The sequence below is a fragment of the Miniopterus schreibersii genome (genome assembly GCF_964146895.1).
Source record: "Miniopterus schreibersii genome assembly, chromosome: 12".
Classification (NCBI taxonomy): Eukaryota; Metazoa; Chordata; class Mammalia; order Chiroptera; family Miniopteridae; genus Miniopterus; species Miniopterus schreibersii.
Window position 1 is genome coordinate 70,745,417 of NC_138112.1, and position 12,428 is coordinate 70,757,844.

The 12,428-nt window shown below is 60.6% G+C and overlaps 1 protein-coding gene across 2 annotated transcripts; it reads right to left on the reverse strand.

Moving 5' to 3' along the window:
• Positions 1-555: 555 nt before the first annotated feature.
• UNC93B1 (unc-93 homolog B1, TLR signaling regulator) lies at positions 556-10,049 on the reverse strand. Of its 2 annotated transcripts, none has more exons than XM_081154372.1 (11): positions 9,874-10,049; positions 9,617-9,758; positions 9,041-9,194; positions 7,286-7,447; positions 6,931-7,063; positions 6,494-6,587; positions 5,816-5,940; positions 4,858-5,040; positions 4,086-4,359; positions 2,149-2,267; positions 556-1,356 (listed from the first exon to the last, which is right to left on the reverse strand). In XM_081154372.1, the coding sequence occupies exons 1-11, from the start codon at positions 9,964-9,966 to the stop codon at positions 1,033-1,035; spliced, it is 1,803 nt and encodes a 600-aa protein (XP_081010498.1). In that variant the 5' UTR covers positions 9,967-10,049; the 3' UTR covers positions 556-1,032. The 2 variants fall into 2 exon arrangements, with proteins under 2 accessions (XP_081010498.1, XP_081010499.1); XM_081154373.1 differs by having other exon boundaries at positions 9,041-9,225; positions 9,874-10,035.
• Positions 10,050-12,428: the final 2,379 nt, after the last annotated feature.

Below are 12,428 nucleotides of genomic sequence, written 5' to 3' on the forward strand. Positions count from 1 at the left end.
CCTTGCCAGTCCTCACCCAGGCATTTAAAGCCTTCACGGTGGCACCCTCAGGCTCTAGGGTGTCTGAGTCTCTCATGGCCAAGTTTACCTGGGCTCGGACAACCATTCTGCTGGCCCATACTGGACACAAGGTGACTCTGATGTGGCTTAGAAGTGGACCCTGTCCTCAAGGAGTCCCTTGGGGAGCTGTGGGCAGAAATGCCCCCAACAGATAGAAAAAGTATGGGGGTGGGCAGGAAGGCTGGGCATGCTTATGAAGAAAGACCACAGGAGGGGCAGCTGGGCCTGGCTCTCTGGAATCTGTCCTATCTTCTAGACCTGTCAGTCTCTGCTGAGGTCCCTACAGGGCACCTCAGGCACTTCCTGCTCCTGGCCCGTTGGGGCGGGACTGGCAAAACCTGGTGGGCTCCAGGAGGGAGGCCAACCTCGTGGGCAGGCCTTAGGAGGCCTTCCCCACCAGGGGGATGCCAGGGCCTCTGACGACAGTGCCCCAGAAGCTGGGTCAGCCACACACACCAGGGAGCTCTATACTCCCCACATCCTGAGACTTCCAGTCAGGATAATACAAAATCTCTTTATTGTTTATTTTCTATAAAAAGTAGTGCCTCTTAGTGGGCCACAGGGATAGGAGGTGCAAAACGCAAGACAAGCTCCACCCAGGCCTGTAGCAGAGAGCTGGGGTAGGACAGGGGAAGGGGTGCGGCAGGAGGACCCTGTCCCTGCTCTGGGGCTGGGGCACTTGCTGGGGGACAGGGGGCCTGGGGAGTGGGTCTTGGAGAGCGGACCCCTCCGGGGGTGGGTTTGGCTGTGCTCTCGCAAACCCTAGGCCTGGCCAAGGGGTCTGGAAGTCCCACCCCACCTAGGAGGCGGCTGGGGAGTGGAGCCCAAGCTCCAGGAGGTCCCAGGTTCTGGAAGGGGGTATTCCCAAAGGGGGGGGGCAAAAGGTCCTTCCTGAAGATGGCACAGGAATCAGAGGCCCCCCCCCGCGCCCCGAAACGCGGTAAACTGAGGCAGGCGAGGAGGCCAGGCCCCTCACTGCTCCTCTGGCCCGTCGCCTTCCTGCGCCTGTTCGTAGGGGCAGGGCCGGCGGCAGAAGGCGGCTGGCTCGGGGCCGGGCCGGGGCCCCGCGGGCAGCGGCTCCTCCTCCGCGCAGTCCCCCCGGCCTCCGCCGGGCTCGCCCTCGGCGTCGCTCTCGTCGGAATTGTCTTCCTCCAGGTAGCGGTAGCCACGCACCTTGTGCTGGGGCCGGGGGATGCGGGGCTGGCGCGGGGCCACTCCCCGCCGCAGCTTCTGCTCCATCGACAGGTACGAGAGTGTGGCCACCACCAGCGTCACCAGCAGCACGCCCAGCTTGGCCTGGGCACACAGGGAGGGGTGCTGAGGACCACGGGCCGTCGCCCCCAGCCTCCCCTGCCTGGTCCCTAGCCCGGATAGGCCTGCTCCCCCTGGTTTCCTGGGACCCTCCTGCCAGCAAGACTCTGCCCTTTATAGGCAGGCGTGATGACAAATGCGGGGCATGGGTCTGCCCCCCTTTACCAGGGCTTAGATTACTCTGTCCCTTGCCACCGGGACCATACGCCATGCTTCTGAGCGGTTTTCTACTGTAACCCACAGTCGGAAAGGATTCTTCCATCACACCTCAGTCCCTACACACCCACATTCGCACACCTGCTCTCTGCTACTTTCTACTTCATGTTTAAAATACTGGTCAGGAATGACCTGCTCAACCGACCCATCAGCTGAGTGGGAGCAGAGCACGAGGACCCCTGCTCCTCGATGGCCACGAAGAGAGACAGACCCCCAACATCCCTCTCAGAGCCCGACAACGGGTGAACAGGTTACCCCGCTGCACACAAGGCGCTGGGATGCACCCGCAGGCAAAGAGCAAACTGGGAACCCCTTTTCAGTGGGTCTTGGTTTACCGGTGTCTGCTGATCAACTCAGGCCCTCAGGAGCAGAGGCACCAAGCGAAGGCTGGGTTTGGGGGCCACCCAGTGGGTTTGGCTCAGGGCCCAAGCCTTGGTGAGTGGTGCCCTTCAGGGGCTGCGAGGCCAGGGTGGGCACTCAGGAGGGATCTGCTGTCTGAGTTGGGGGACGCGTGGGGTGCCTAATGCCCCAGAGGCTCTCTCCCGCCCCACTCAGCCTCACCTTCATGGGCAGGCTGAAGCCCAGGTACACAATGAAGATGGCCACCGCCTGCCACCAGTGGTAGATGGTGAAGATGAAGTCTTGCCTCTCTTTGTCTTCGTACAGGATGCCCAGGAGTGCTGCGGGAGGGCAGGGCAGGGAGGGGAGAAGTGTCGCCCAGGCTGATCTCCCTCTAGTGACCCTCCTAGGCGGTGGGGTCCCAGGGCTGCCCCCCCAGAAAGCTGTGGTAGACCGGTCCTGGCCTGCCCCCTTGTGGAGAACCTGGTTATCACGCTGCCCGGGAGCTGAGCAGGGTAAGGGTGAAATGGGATGCAGGTGGACCTCCCTCCTGGCCAGGGGTGGCCTGAAAAGTGGAAAGCTTTGTGTGCAATCACATCCTGTCCCCTCTCAGACCCCAGCTGTTCAGCGCCAGGTCCGCAAGGACAGTTTCTTCCTCCCCCCGGCTCAGGGAACGCAACCTGCTTGTAGGAACAAGCTTTCTACAAATCAAATCTGAAGTTGGGGGATTTGAACATATTTCCCAAAGAATCCTCCCTGGGGTGAACAAGAGAACTGGACAGGGAGTCAGGGGACTCAGACTCTGCTCTCAGGCTGGTAAAGTGGAGAGAGTGGGTACAGAGATGTGGATTCAAATGTTGGCTTTGTGGGTGACTTGGAGAAGTTAACTCACCAGGGCCACCTTTCCCATCTAAACGGGATCAGGCATATATGTTACACTGTGAGGTTTTATGTGAGAAACCCACACAGCACCTGGCAAATCGCACCCTCGCCTGCTACTTGGACATGAATACCCCCATCCTAAGGCCCTGCAGTGTGACTGTACCCCATGGGGCTGCTATGAAGGGACATGGAGGCCTGGGGTCTGCAAAAAGGGGACAGGAAGCAGGGCTGGGCAGAAGGGGCTGCTGGGACCAGGCCCAAGTCCAGACATATAGGTCCAAGGTACCCAGGCTGGCTGCTGCCCAGAGCTGGCTGCCCCTGAGCAAAACAGCCAAGAGAGTATGGTCCACAGAGTGGGGCTCCGTCCCCTGACATACAGATGCCCACCTCTCTCTCTGATGGTAAGTGCCAGGGTGCCCTGAGCCAGCCCCTGCCCTGCCTGCAGCAAGCTTGACCTCCACCATGCCACACGCCCAGGGGCGACGTTCTAGACTGTTAACAGCTAGGGTCCATCAGATCAGGAGGGCCCAACGGCTGAGCTGTGGGTACCCACTGCGTGTCACTGGGATGTGCCCACCTGAGGGCAGAGAACGTCTCAGAGCTGCACTCTGACCTACTGCTTCCTTTCTGCAAACAGGGCTGTGCTCCCTGGTGCCCTGACCTCAGCAGCCCAGACTTGGGGCCTGGACTCTGCTGCTCTGTAGATTAGTGTTGGGCTTCATGCCTGCTCCCAGCTCCCCTCTATAAAAGCCATACCTGCACCTACACCTGGGGTGTGGACAGGGCCACCTCTGCTTCCCGTGCTCCCTAGGGCACAGACCTGGAATCTGCTCCCAGTGTCATAGAAACTATGTCAAATGGGCCCTGTCCCCTGGTGTGAAAGCAGTGTCCGCAATGTGTTTTTCACACTATCCATCACCTATCCCTCACCTACCCCATGCAGCCTTAAGACCTCACACTGACGCCTCAGTGTCCACAGGGCCCCATGCCTACCCTGGCTGTCCACAGGGTGTCCATGGCCTAGGACTCCCACACCTGCCCCCAGGGTGTCCACAGTCCTCCCCATCTGTCCCTACAGTGTCCATGGAACTTCCTTCCACCCCTGTAGTGTCCACAGGGATCCTCTCCTACCTCTATCATGTCTACAGAACCCCACGACAGACCTCCTGTGTGTCCATGGGACCCATGTCTGTCCCTGGGATGTCTGTACTGCCCCCAATGGCCCCGAGGTAGCCACAGAGTTACCCAGCCATCCCAGTGCCCATGGCTATACTCACTGGTGAGCCCGGTCTTATTGAGGGCACTGCCCACACCCCAGAGGATGACTGCTGCATACAGGATCCAGGTGTTTTGCAGGACGCGAGGTTTGGGGGCCCAGAAAAAGAGGCTGAGAGTGAGCAGCATGTGCAGTCCGGCCCCGGACACCAGGGTCACCTGGCGCGGCAGCCACAGCCCCAGCAGGCCCAGGACTGAGGAGGCTGAGGCGCCCAGGCCGTAAGCCATGAGGAGGTAGGCCAGGCGTTCCAGCCCCACGGAGCACACGCCATAGCCCTGGGAGAGGGAGGGGGGCAAGGGTGAGCGTGTGAGGTCAGCTGGCCCAGGCTCTGGCTCTGCCCGCATGAGGTCTCACTTAGGCTACACCCTGCCCTCTCCAGGCCACCTTGGGGCTAACTCCCTCCAGGCTCTTGGGAAGGTTCCGGGAGGGTGGCAGCAGGGAAAATGCTGGGACATTGTCCCCAGGCACCAAGGCTGCACCCCACACGGAACCAAATGCTTTATGGGTGTTATCCTATCTCAGCCAACTAACACCTCGGGGAGCGAGCCACATCCCTGGACACTTCACAGGGGAGGAAACTGAGGCCCAGAGGTTAGAATAATTTATCCAAGGTGGAGGGGGAAGGAAGGGAGAAGAGGGAGGGGAATATTTGGGACACACTTGTACATTCTTACACCCACGTTCCAAACCTAGGCGCTGCTTAAGCAGCTCGGGCTGAACCACACCCCCTGTACGTCACCCGGCACCGCACGCAGGCCGCAGGCCGCACCTACCAGGGTGAGACCCGTGCACGCGAAGAGCACCTCGAAGCCGCTGTAGACGAAGAAGGGCACGAGGTGGCGCAGGCGGAAGTCGCGCACGTGCTTGAAGGGCAGCTGGAAGATGTTGCCCCAGCCCACACTGCGCAGGTCGATCTCCTCCGTGGGCCGGTACGCGGCTCCGCACAGGCCCAGCACCTGCGGGCGCGCGCGGTGAGGGCGGCGGCCGGCCCCGCCCCCAGGCCGAGGGCCCGCCCCTAGACACGCCCCCAGGCACAGGCCGGGCCCCTAGACACGCCCCAGGACGGGACCCCCACCCCTAGACACGCCCCAGGCCGAGGGCCCGCCCTCAACACGCCCCAGGCCGAGGCCCCGCCCCCTAGACACGCCCCATATCGAGGTTCCGCCCCTAGACACGCCCCATATCGAGGTTCCGCCCTAGACACGCCCCAGGACGGGACCCCCACCCCTAGACACGCCCCAGGCCGAGGGCCCGCCCTCGACACGCCCCAGGCCTAGGCCCCGCCCCTAGACACGCCCCATATCGAGGTTCCGCCCCCTAGACACGCCCCACGCCTAGGCTCCGCCCCTAGACACGCCCCAGACCTGGCTCCGCCCCCGACCACGCCTCGCTCTGCAGCGTTGGAGCCACACCTTGCGACCCTCGGCCCTGGGTCCCGCCCCAGCCCGGTCTCCGCCGGTCCCCTCGGACCCAGCCTGCAGCTCCGCCCCAGCCCAGGCCTGGCTCCCCTCCGACCCCTCGCAGTCCACGGGCATCTTCCTGCCCTGTGGCTCCGCGGCTCAGGCTGGGGCCCCCCCCCCCACGACTCAGCCCTGGCTCCCGACTCGGACCACAACCCTGCCCAGGCCGCCAGCCACCGGCCAGCCTGCACCCCTGTCCGCCCGCCTCGGCCCCCAGACTTCCCTGGCTCGCCGCGTGCCCAGCCCCACCCCATGCCCGCCCGGGCCGCACCAGCAGCATGGCCAGGAAGGCCACCGCCATGAGCGCGCTCTCCACCACGATGAGGTTTCGGCTCCGCGGCAGCGTCCGGAGAACCGTCTTGTTGAAGCCGATGAGGATGCCCTGGCTGTTCGTGCCTGAGAGGGGGCGGCGGGAGTGTCGTGAGGCAGGGAGCAGGGCAAACTCTCAACTCAGTCACAAAGAAATGCACCAAGGTGGTGGGAGGGGAGGGCTAGCGGGGCGGGTAAGGGCGGTGCATGCAAAGGCAGGGTTCCTGGGGAGCAGTTTGGAGGGGAGGGCCGCCAGGGCTGACAGTACTTCAAGGAAAGGAACACCCTTCCCCAAGGCTGAGGGGATGGGGAGTGGGGGCGTCAGTCCATCTCCCACCTCCATACATTCACCCTGCACTGATTGAGCCCTGAGGATATGACTTGGCCCCAAGAGAGATCCTACAGGCGGCTTCATCCCAGATGGCACCTACTCCAGGCAGCCTTCCCTTTGCTGGGTCAGATTAACTACATACTCCAACATGGCTCTGTGCCTCGCCCACCAGAGCCGCACGACACTGGACTCACACCTCTGAACCCTGTGAGAGAGCATCCTCTCTGCCCTTGAGTGCCCAGTGTCTGCAGGATAACTCAATGGGGGACGTGAGCAGGACTTGGGGACCCCACCCCCATGAGGACTAACCGCAGCTGTGCACGTTGCACAGTGTGTGGTTCAGGTCATACAGGTAGTGGTTCAGGAAGTAGATCATGGGCAGCTGGGCGCAGGCGAAGCTCAGCTGTAGGTAGGAAAACAGCTTGGGTCAGGCTTGGGGCATGCAACCAGGCAGAGGCACAGGCACGATCTGGGAGGGGTCTGGGCACACCCTTGGGGGACAAGAGCCTTCCACCTCTCGGGCAGCCTGCTGGTAGGGGGAGATAGCCCAATGGCGGAGGACTTCCCCCTGGTCAGCACTGTGGACAGCAAAGGAATGATGTCTCAGTCACTTGGGGTAAGCAAGCAGGGGTTGGCCCAAGAAAGAGCAGTGGGAATAGAAGGCTGAAAGGACTGTGGACTGGGCTCCAATGTGTGGGTTCTCAGGCCAGAAAACCCACACCCAGTGCCCCATATGTGGTACTCACATGGAAGAAGCTATAGAAGATGGCTTGAAAGACCAGGAGATAGGGCGCGTGGGAGCCCCGTGGTGGGCGATGTTGGGGGCCTTGCTCATCCCGCTCCTTGTAGTGGGAGTACTCATAGTACTTCTGGGCCATCCTGGACCACAAAGGAGAAGGCTTTCCCCAGCCCCACCTCTGCCGGACACGTCTGCTTCCCGCACCCAGAGCTACGGGCTGGCCAGTCCTTGCATCTTATGGATGACGGAACTGAGGCCCAGAGGGCAGAAGGGACCAATCCTAGGTCCCCGGTCGAGGTTGGCAATTTAGCAAAGGCTTGGCCAGGTCTCCAGCCTCCCGCCCTGCTGCCCACCAGGCTCACCTGGTTATGTAGTTGCCCATGGAGGCCCAAAGAGGCACGATGGCCATGCCCAGGGCCACGGCTGAGGGCACAAGTGTGTAGTAGCGTTCCCAGTAGTTGGTGGAGACAAAGAGGGCGTAGATGCCCACGCCCAGGAACATCATCCACTTGGTGCCAAAAAACCTGTGGGCAATGGGAGGGATGCTGGTACCACAGGGATTCTGTTTTGCTTTTTAAGTATTTGTGCTCATTTTTAAGTATTTGGTTTCCAGGCAGCTCAAAGTACAATGACCCTGGTTACCTCATATGATTACTTTCTCTTCTATTACAGGGCCCTGGTTGTTTCAATATCCTTATTTTTGCCCCATAATAAGTAGATAGGCAGCCCCCTCTGATCTATCTGGGGGAGGGCAGGTCGCACAAAATGCACTGTACATTTTAACAGAGTAAAACAGAAAAAAGTGAAAACACTAGCAATCATTGCTGGTGAGGCTGTGGTGTCAAAAATGACACACTCAGCCAGTGGTCATGCAGATTGGCACAGCCCTGGCAGTTTGGGCAAGGAACAAGTATGGGGTTTGGAACCACTCTGCCTGGGCTCAAACCTTCAGTCTGCCACGTGCTGCCCGTGGGCCTTGGGCAAGCTGTTCCATCTCCTGGTTCCTCCGTGTCTACGCTTAAGAGCACCTACCTCAGACGGTAAGGAATGAGAGATAGTGCCCATGAAAGTGCCCCGCACACAGGAAGTGAGACGAGCAAGCGGCTGGTATTAGTAGTGATGGGTTTCAAGGGCCACACAGCCTTTCATAGGCCTGTGACCTCGTAAGGGCCCTATTGGCAATTTATCCTGGGAATTTTTTTAATTCTAAGAAGAAAACAGCTACAAAGCACAAAGAGAACATGCAAAACAGGAGAGGGCACCTCAGTGTACAACTCTGAGCCACAGCTGGGTGCCCGCGACTCTGCAGACAACGCTACCATCATGGAGTCATGTCCCCCTTCCCCTCCCAGAAAGCAGGGGGCAGGCCGAGAGGTGCGCAGTGAGAGGAAGGCAGGTAAAAGTGAACACGGCACACACATGCTCTGGTGACAAGGCCGCAGACACCACCCACGCGTGCCGGTGGGACAGCAAAGGCAGCCAGCTTACTAGAGGGCTTGGGAGGGATTTTCTTTTTTCTGTTTTCAATTATGTTCCTAACGCTGTTTGTGCAATTGTGATAATTTTTTTTTTTTTTTTAAGTTAAGGGAATTGAAACCCATCTAATTTGTTCACTGGTCTCTGGTTCCTGTCTGAGCACAGACCTACCGCCTGCTGGACAGGGGGCCTGGGAGGCTGGACCAAATGCCTTCCGGCTCAGTCTAGGGGCACCCACCCAGCCACACTCTTTCAGTGCCAAATGTCCCTCAACACCAGCCACAGCTGACTGGGCCAGAGGTGGGTGCCTGGGTCTTGCTGATCAGCTTCTGGCCAGAGATTCTACAGCCCTGACCCCTGACCCCAAAAGGTCACTGTGGCTCCAGGCCACAGAGGAAAGGGCATGGGGACCATGCCACATGGTTCCCAGACAAGCTGAAGGAAGGAGCCTGGGTGAATGTGAAACCATATGGGCCCTGGGCAAAGCTGTTTCCTTCCCCAAGCCGGGGCTTCACCCCTTCCCTCTCACCCCTCCAGATAGGCAAGGTGCCTCCCAACTCCCGGCCAAGACCAGCAGGGCAGCCCCTGCACCCCTTCGAGGTCGGGGTGAAAGCCCGGGCCTGCGGGGCAGCAGCAGGCACCTGATGAGCACGGGCGTGTAGAGGAGGGCGGCGATGGGCGTCACGTTGATGCCTATGAGCATCTTGCTGTCGATGTCGGGCAGCCCCATGTTGCCGTATTTCACCTCCCGGTAGGTCTCGTCATAGTGCAGGATCAGCTGCATCTGCAGGAGGCCTGGGGACAGGGAGCGCGTGGAGGGGGCGGCCTGGCTGGGGGACGGGGCACCAAGCAGAGCGAGCAGAGGCTGGAACGCCTGTGCCAAAGGGTCCCCTGTCCAACGCGCATGGGGAGGGGGGGAGAGCCGGGCTGGGCAAGCGTCCTGCCAGCCTGGGCCCGCCTGCGTCGCTCGGCAGGTCTCTCGGACCCCAGCCCCCCTGCCCACGTGTTCGCGGGGCTCCTGCTGGGGCGGGGAGACACGCACGGTCCCACCCCACCCCCACGCGGGGAGCCGGGCAGCTGCAGCTGCGCGGGCAGCGGACTGGGAAGCGAAAGAGGAAGGGAGGCCGACTGGCCCCCAAGGTTTCTGTTCCCCAGACCGGGCCTGGACGGGGAGGGCGGGGGTGCGGGGCCGAGGGGCCGGCCCGCCGGGTACGCACCCAGGTAGACGCCGTAGGTGAGCGTGCCCCCCGCGCTGGCCGCCAGCACGTTCTTGAGGACGCCCAGGCGCTTGCGGCGGTAGTAGCGGCGCTCCTCCTCCTCCTCGTTGTAGTTGGGGTACGCGCCCACCAGCTCGTCCAGCTGCGGGCGCAGACGCTCACGCCGCCGCCCCGCGCCCCGCACCCGCGCCCCGCCCCCGTCCCGGACGCCCGGGCCCACCGGGTCCCCGCGCCCCCTCACGCTCCCCCCTGCTCACCGGGGCCTCGGCCCCGTCGGGAAGCCCGAGTCGGTCCTCATCGCCCTGGGGACCCGCGGCGCCCGCCACCGGGTAGAGCGGCGGCTCGGCCATAGCGCGTCCCGTCCGAGGACTCGCGGAGGCGCCCGAGCGTCCCCGCTGCCCCGCGCGCTTCCTCCAGGCGCCGGGACCCGCCCCGCCCCGCCCCGCCCCGCCCCGCCCCGCCCCTCGGGCCGCCCTCCAGCTGGGGGCGTGTCTCTGTGTGTGTGTGCGCGCGTGCGTGTGCGCGTGCGTGCGTGTGTGTGTGTGTGTGTGTGCGTGTGTGTGTGTGTGTGCGCGTGTGTGTGGACCTGCCCCGCCCCGCCCCTCGGGCCGCCTGCCAGCTGGGGGCGCGTCGGGGGGTGTGGGTGGGTGGGTGGAGGGCAGTGTCCATGTGCGGCCAGGACCCAGCCTCAGGGACGTGAGATGCTGGGTCAACTCCCCAGGGCTCGGCCACTTCCTGGCTTTGTGACTTTGGGAATTCATTCGGCTTCTCTGCCTCAGTTTCCTCATCCTGGGCACTACTTCCTAGGGCCCTTGCTGGATTCTTGAGTTAATGCAAAGCCTTAGAAAAGTGCTAGGCCCATAATAAGCCCCCTCATTGTTACTACTGTCATCCCCAGCCCCACCTCCAGGCCCCGCTCCGTGTGTTTGCAGGTCAGCAAAGAGCCCCCATAGCAGCCCCCAGGGCTCCTACCACAGGACTTGGCAGCCCATGCCACCTCCCACGCTCCCTCCAGCTTCAGTTTTGGCATCTGCAAGTGGAAGCTCTGGCGGGGCCACTCGGAGGCCGAGATTGTGATGGCTGCTGGACTACAGTGGGGTGACCCCATCACCACCCTGCAGGAGGGTTCAGAGCTTCTCCAAGCCACCCCGCTGGGCACTGGGTCCAGGGCTGGGGGGGAGGCCATGAAGTTCCAGCCTTGCTGGAGGGGAGGCTTCATAGCACTGGCTGTTGCCCTGGTTACAAACGCTTGGGAAGGATTTTAAACTATGCACTTCCCAGGATAGCCTCTTCAACAAGTGGCATTGGAAAAACGGGATAACCACATGCAGACAAATGAAACTGGACTTCTATCTTTCACCACTTACAAAAATCACCTCTTCCCTCTCTGCCCACTTCTCTGCTTGAGGCCACTAAGGAAAGAAGTAATTCAGGAAGTGCATTGGATGGGCAGCCGCGTCTCCTGGCTCCTCCAACAGAGAATCCAGGACGAGCAGGGAGGAACAGGTTGGAGAGGGGCCCTCTCACCATGAAACAGGGTTTCCAGGGCGTCCTCCCAGCCGGGTGCCTGGTCTTCTCTGGGCTTTAGTGTGGGGAGCTGCTCACCTCGACTGTTGGCCACACACCACACCTGCAACACAGGAATAGCAGAAGAGCGCTTCTGTGGACTGAGGACAGGATGGAGGGGGACAGGCTGGCAGGCAGGAGGCAGAGCAGACCTGGCGGGTGGCTCTTGTGGAGGGAGATGGGACAGGTGAGGCTTTTAGATGTCGCCACATTGGACAGAGGGCAGGCCCACAAAAGTCCTACAGAGGGCGAGAGGGGAGACGGTGGCCTGGGAAGGGGTCAGGAAGCTCCCAGGTGCTGCCTCTTGAAGCTGCACCGGAGAGCTGACTGCATGGCGGGGTGGGAGCCCGCACTGCTGGCCGAGGCAGGAAGAGAAATTCGCAGGCCCAGCGTGTGCATTTCGAGTTGGCCAGGTGTGTGTCACCCTGAGTGGGTGTCTGTTGTCCAAGGAAGGGTAAAGTTCTCCAGGGTGGACTTATCTGCTCAAAGTGGGGACGGACAAGGCTTGTTGAACTCATTGGTTTTATATCTCCCACCAGAAGGGACCCCCCAAGATGAAATCAACCAGAGTGTTTTAAGAAACAGCTAGAAAACAAAGAGAAGGCAGGAGGGAAGGAGGCTGGTCTGCCCCACAGAAGGCCCACCAGTGCCAGCGTGTCCAAATGTCTCCCACACCCTCCCCACCAGCTGATGGGGAGGTACTTGCCCAGCTGATAGTAGCTACTTCTTATGGGCTGACTTTCCATAGCATTCGTGTTTCTCTCTCCAAGGTCACTGTCCATGCCTGAAAAAGAGATTACAGTGATGGTGCCAGAATTATTTAACTCAAAGTCCTTGTTACACATGGACTCCTGTGCTCTGTTCGTAACGTTTAGTTTTAAATTGCTTTATTAAAATCAATTCGCTTCAGAACGTTTTTCTGGTAGCTTGTTACAAAACCTGACATTGTGGCACAATGGTCAATGATTCTATTCTAACCTTACACGCACGCAATCTAAATGTCAAAAAAATCCAATTTTTTAAAGGGACCGACACAAGGAATACAAGCATGATGTTCCAAGGATTAAGAACTAACTTGTCATTTCGGTCTTCCTAGTGTTCTGTTCAGTGACACCAGGTGAGTTTGAGAGGCAGGTGCTTCCAACCCAAGGCTCTAAAACCTGCTGATGCTCAGAATCTCTGTCCATTAGCAAGAAAAAACATGACCAGAGCAGTCCAGACAAGGCGTTTGAATGGGACTGGCAAA

Bases quoted from the DNA above. Each gene is read 5' to 3' on its own strand.
- UNC93B1 (XM_081154372.1), bottom strand. From the start codon at position 9,966: ATGGCCGAGCCGCCGCTCTACCCGGTGGCGGGCGCCGCGGGTCCCCAG. The intron at 2,268-4,085 runs GTGAGTATAGCC...GCCCTCCCGCAG, and splicing joins CAATAAGACCGGGCTCACCA to CACTCCTGGGCATCCTGTAC. The intron at 1,357-2,148 runs GTGAGGCTGAGT...CTGTGTGCCCAG, and splicing joins GCTTCAGCCTGCCCATGAAG to GCCAAGCTGGGCGTGCTGCT.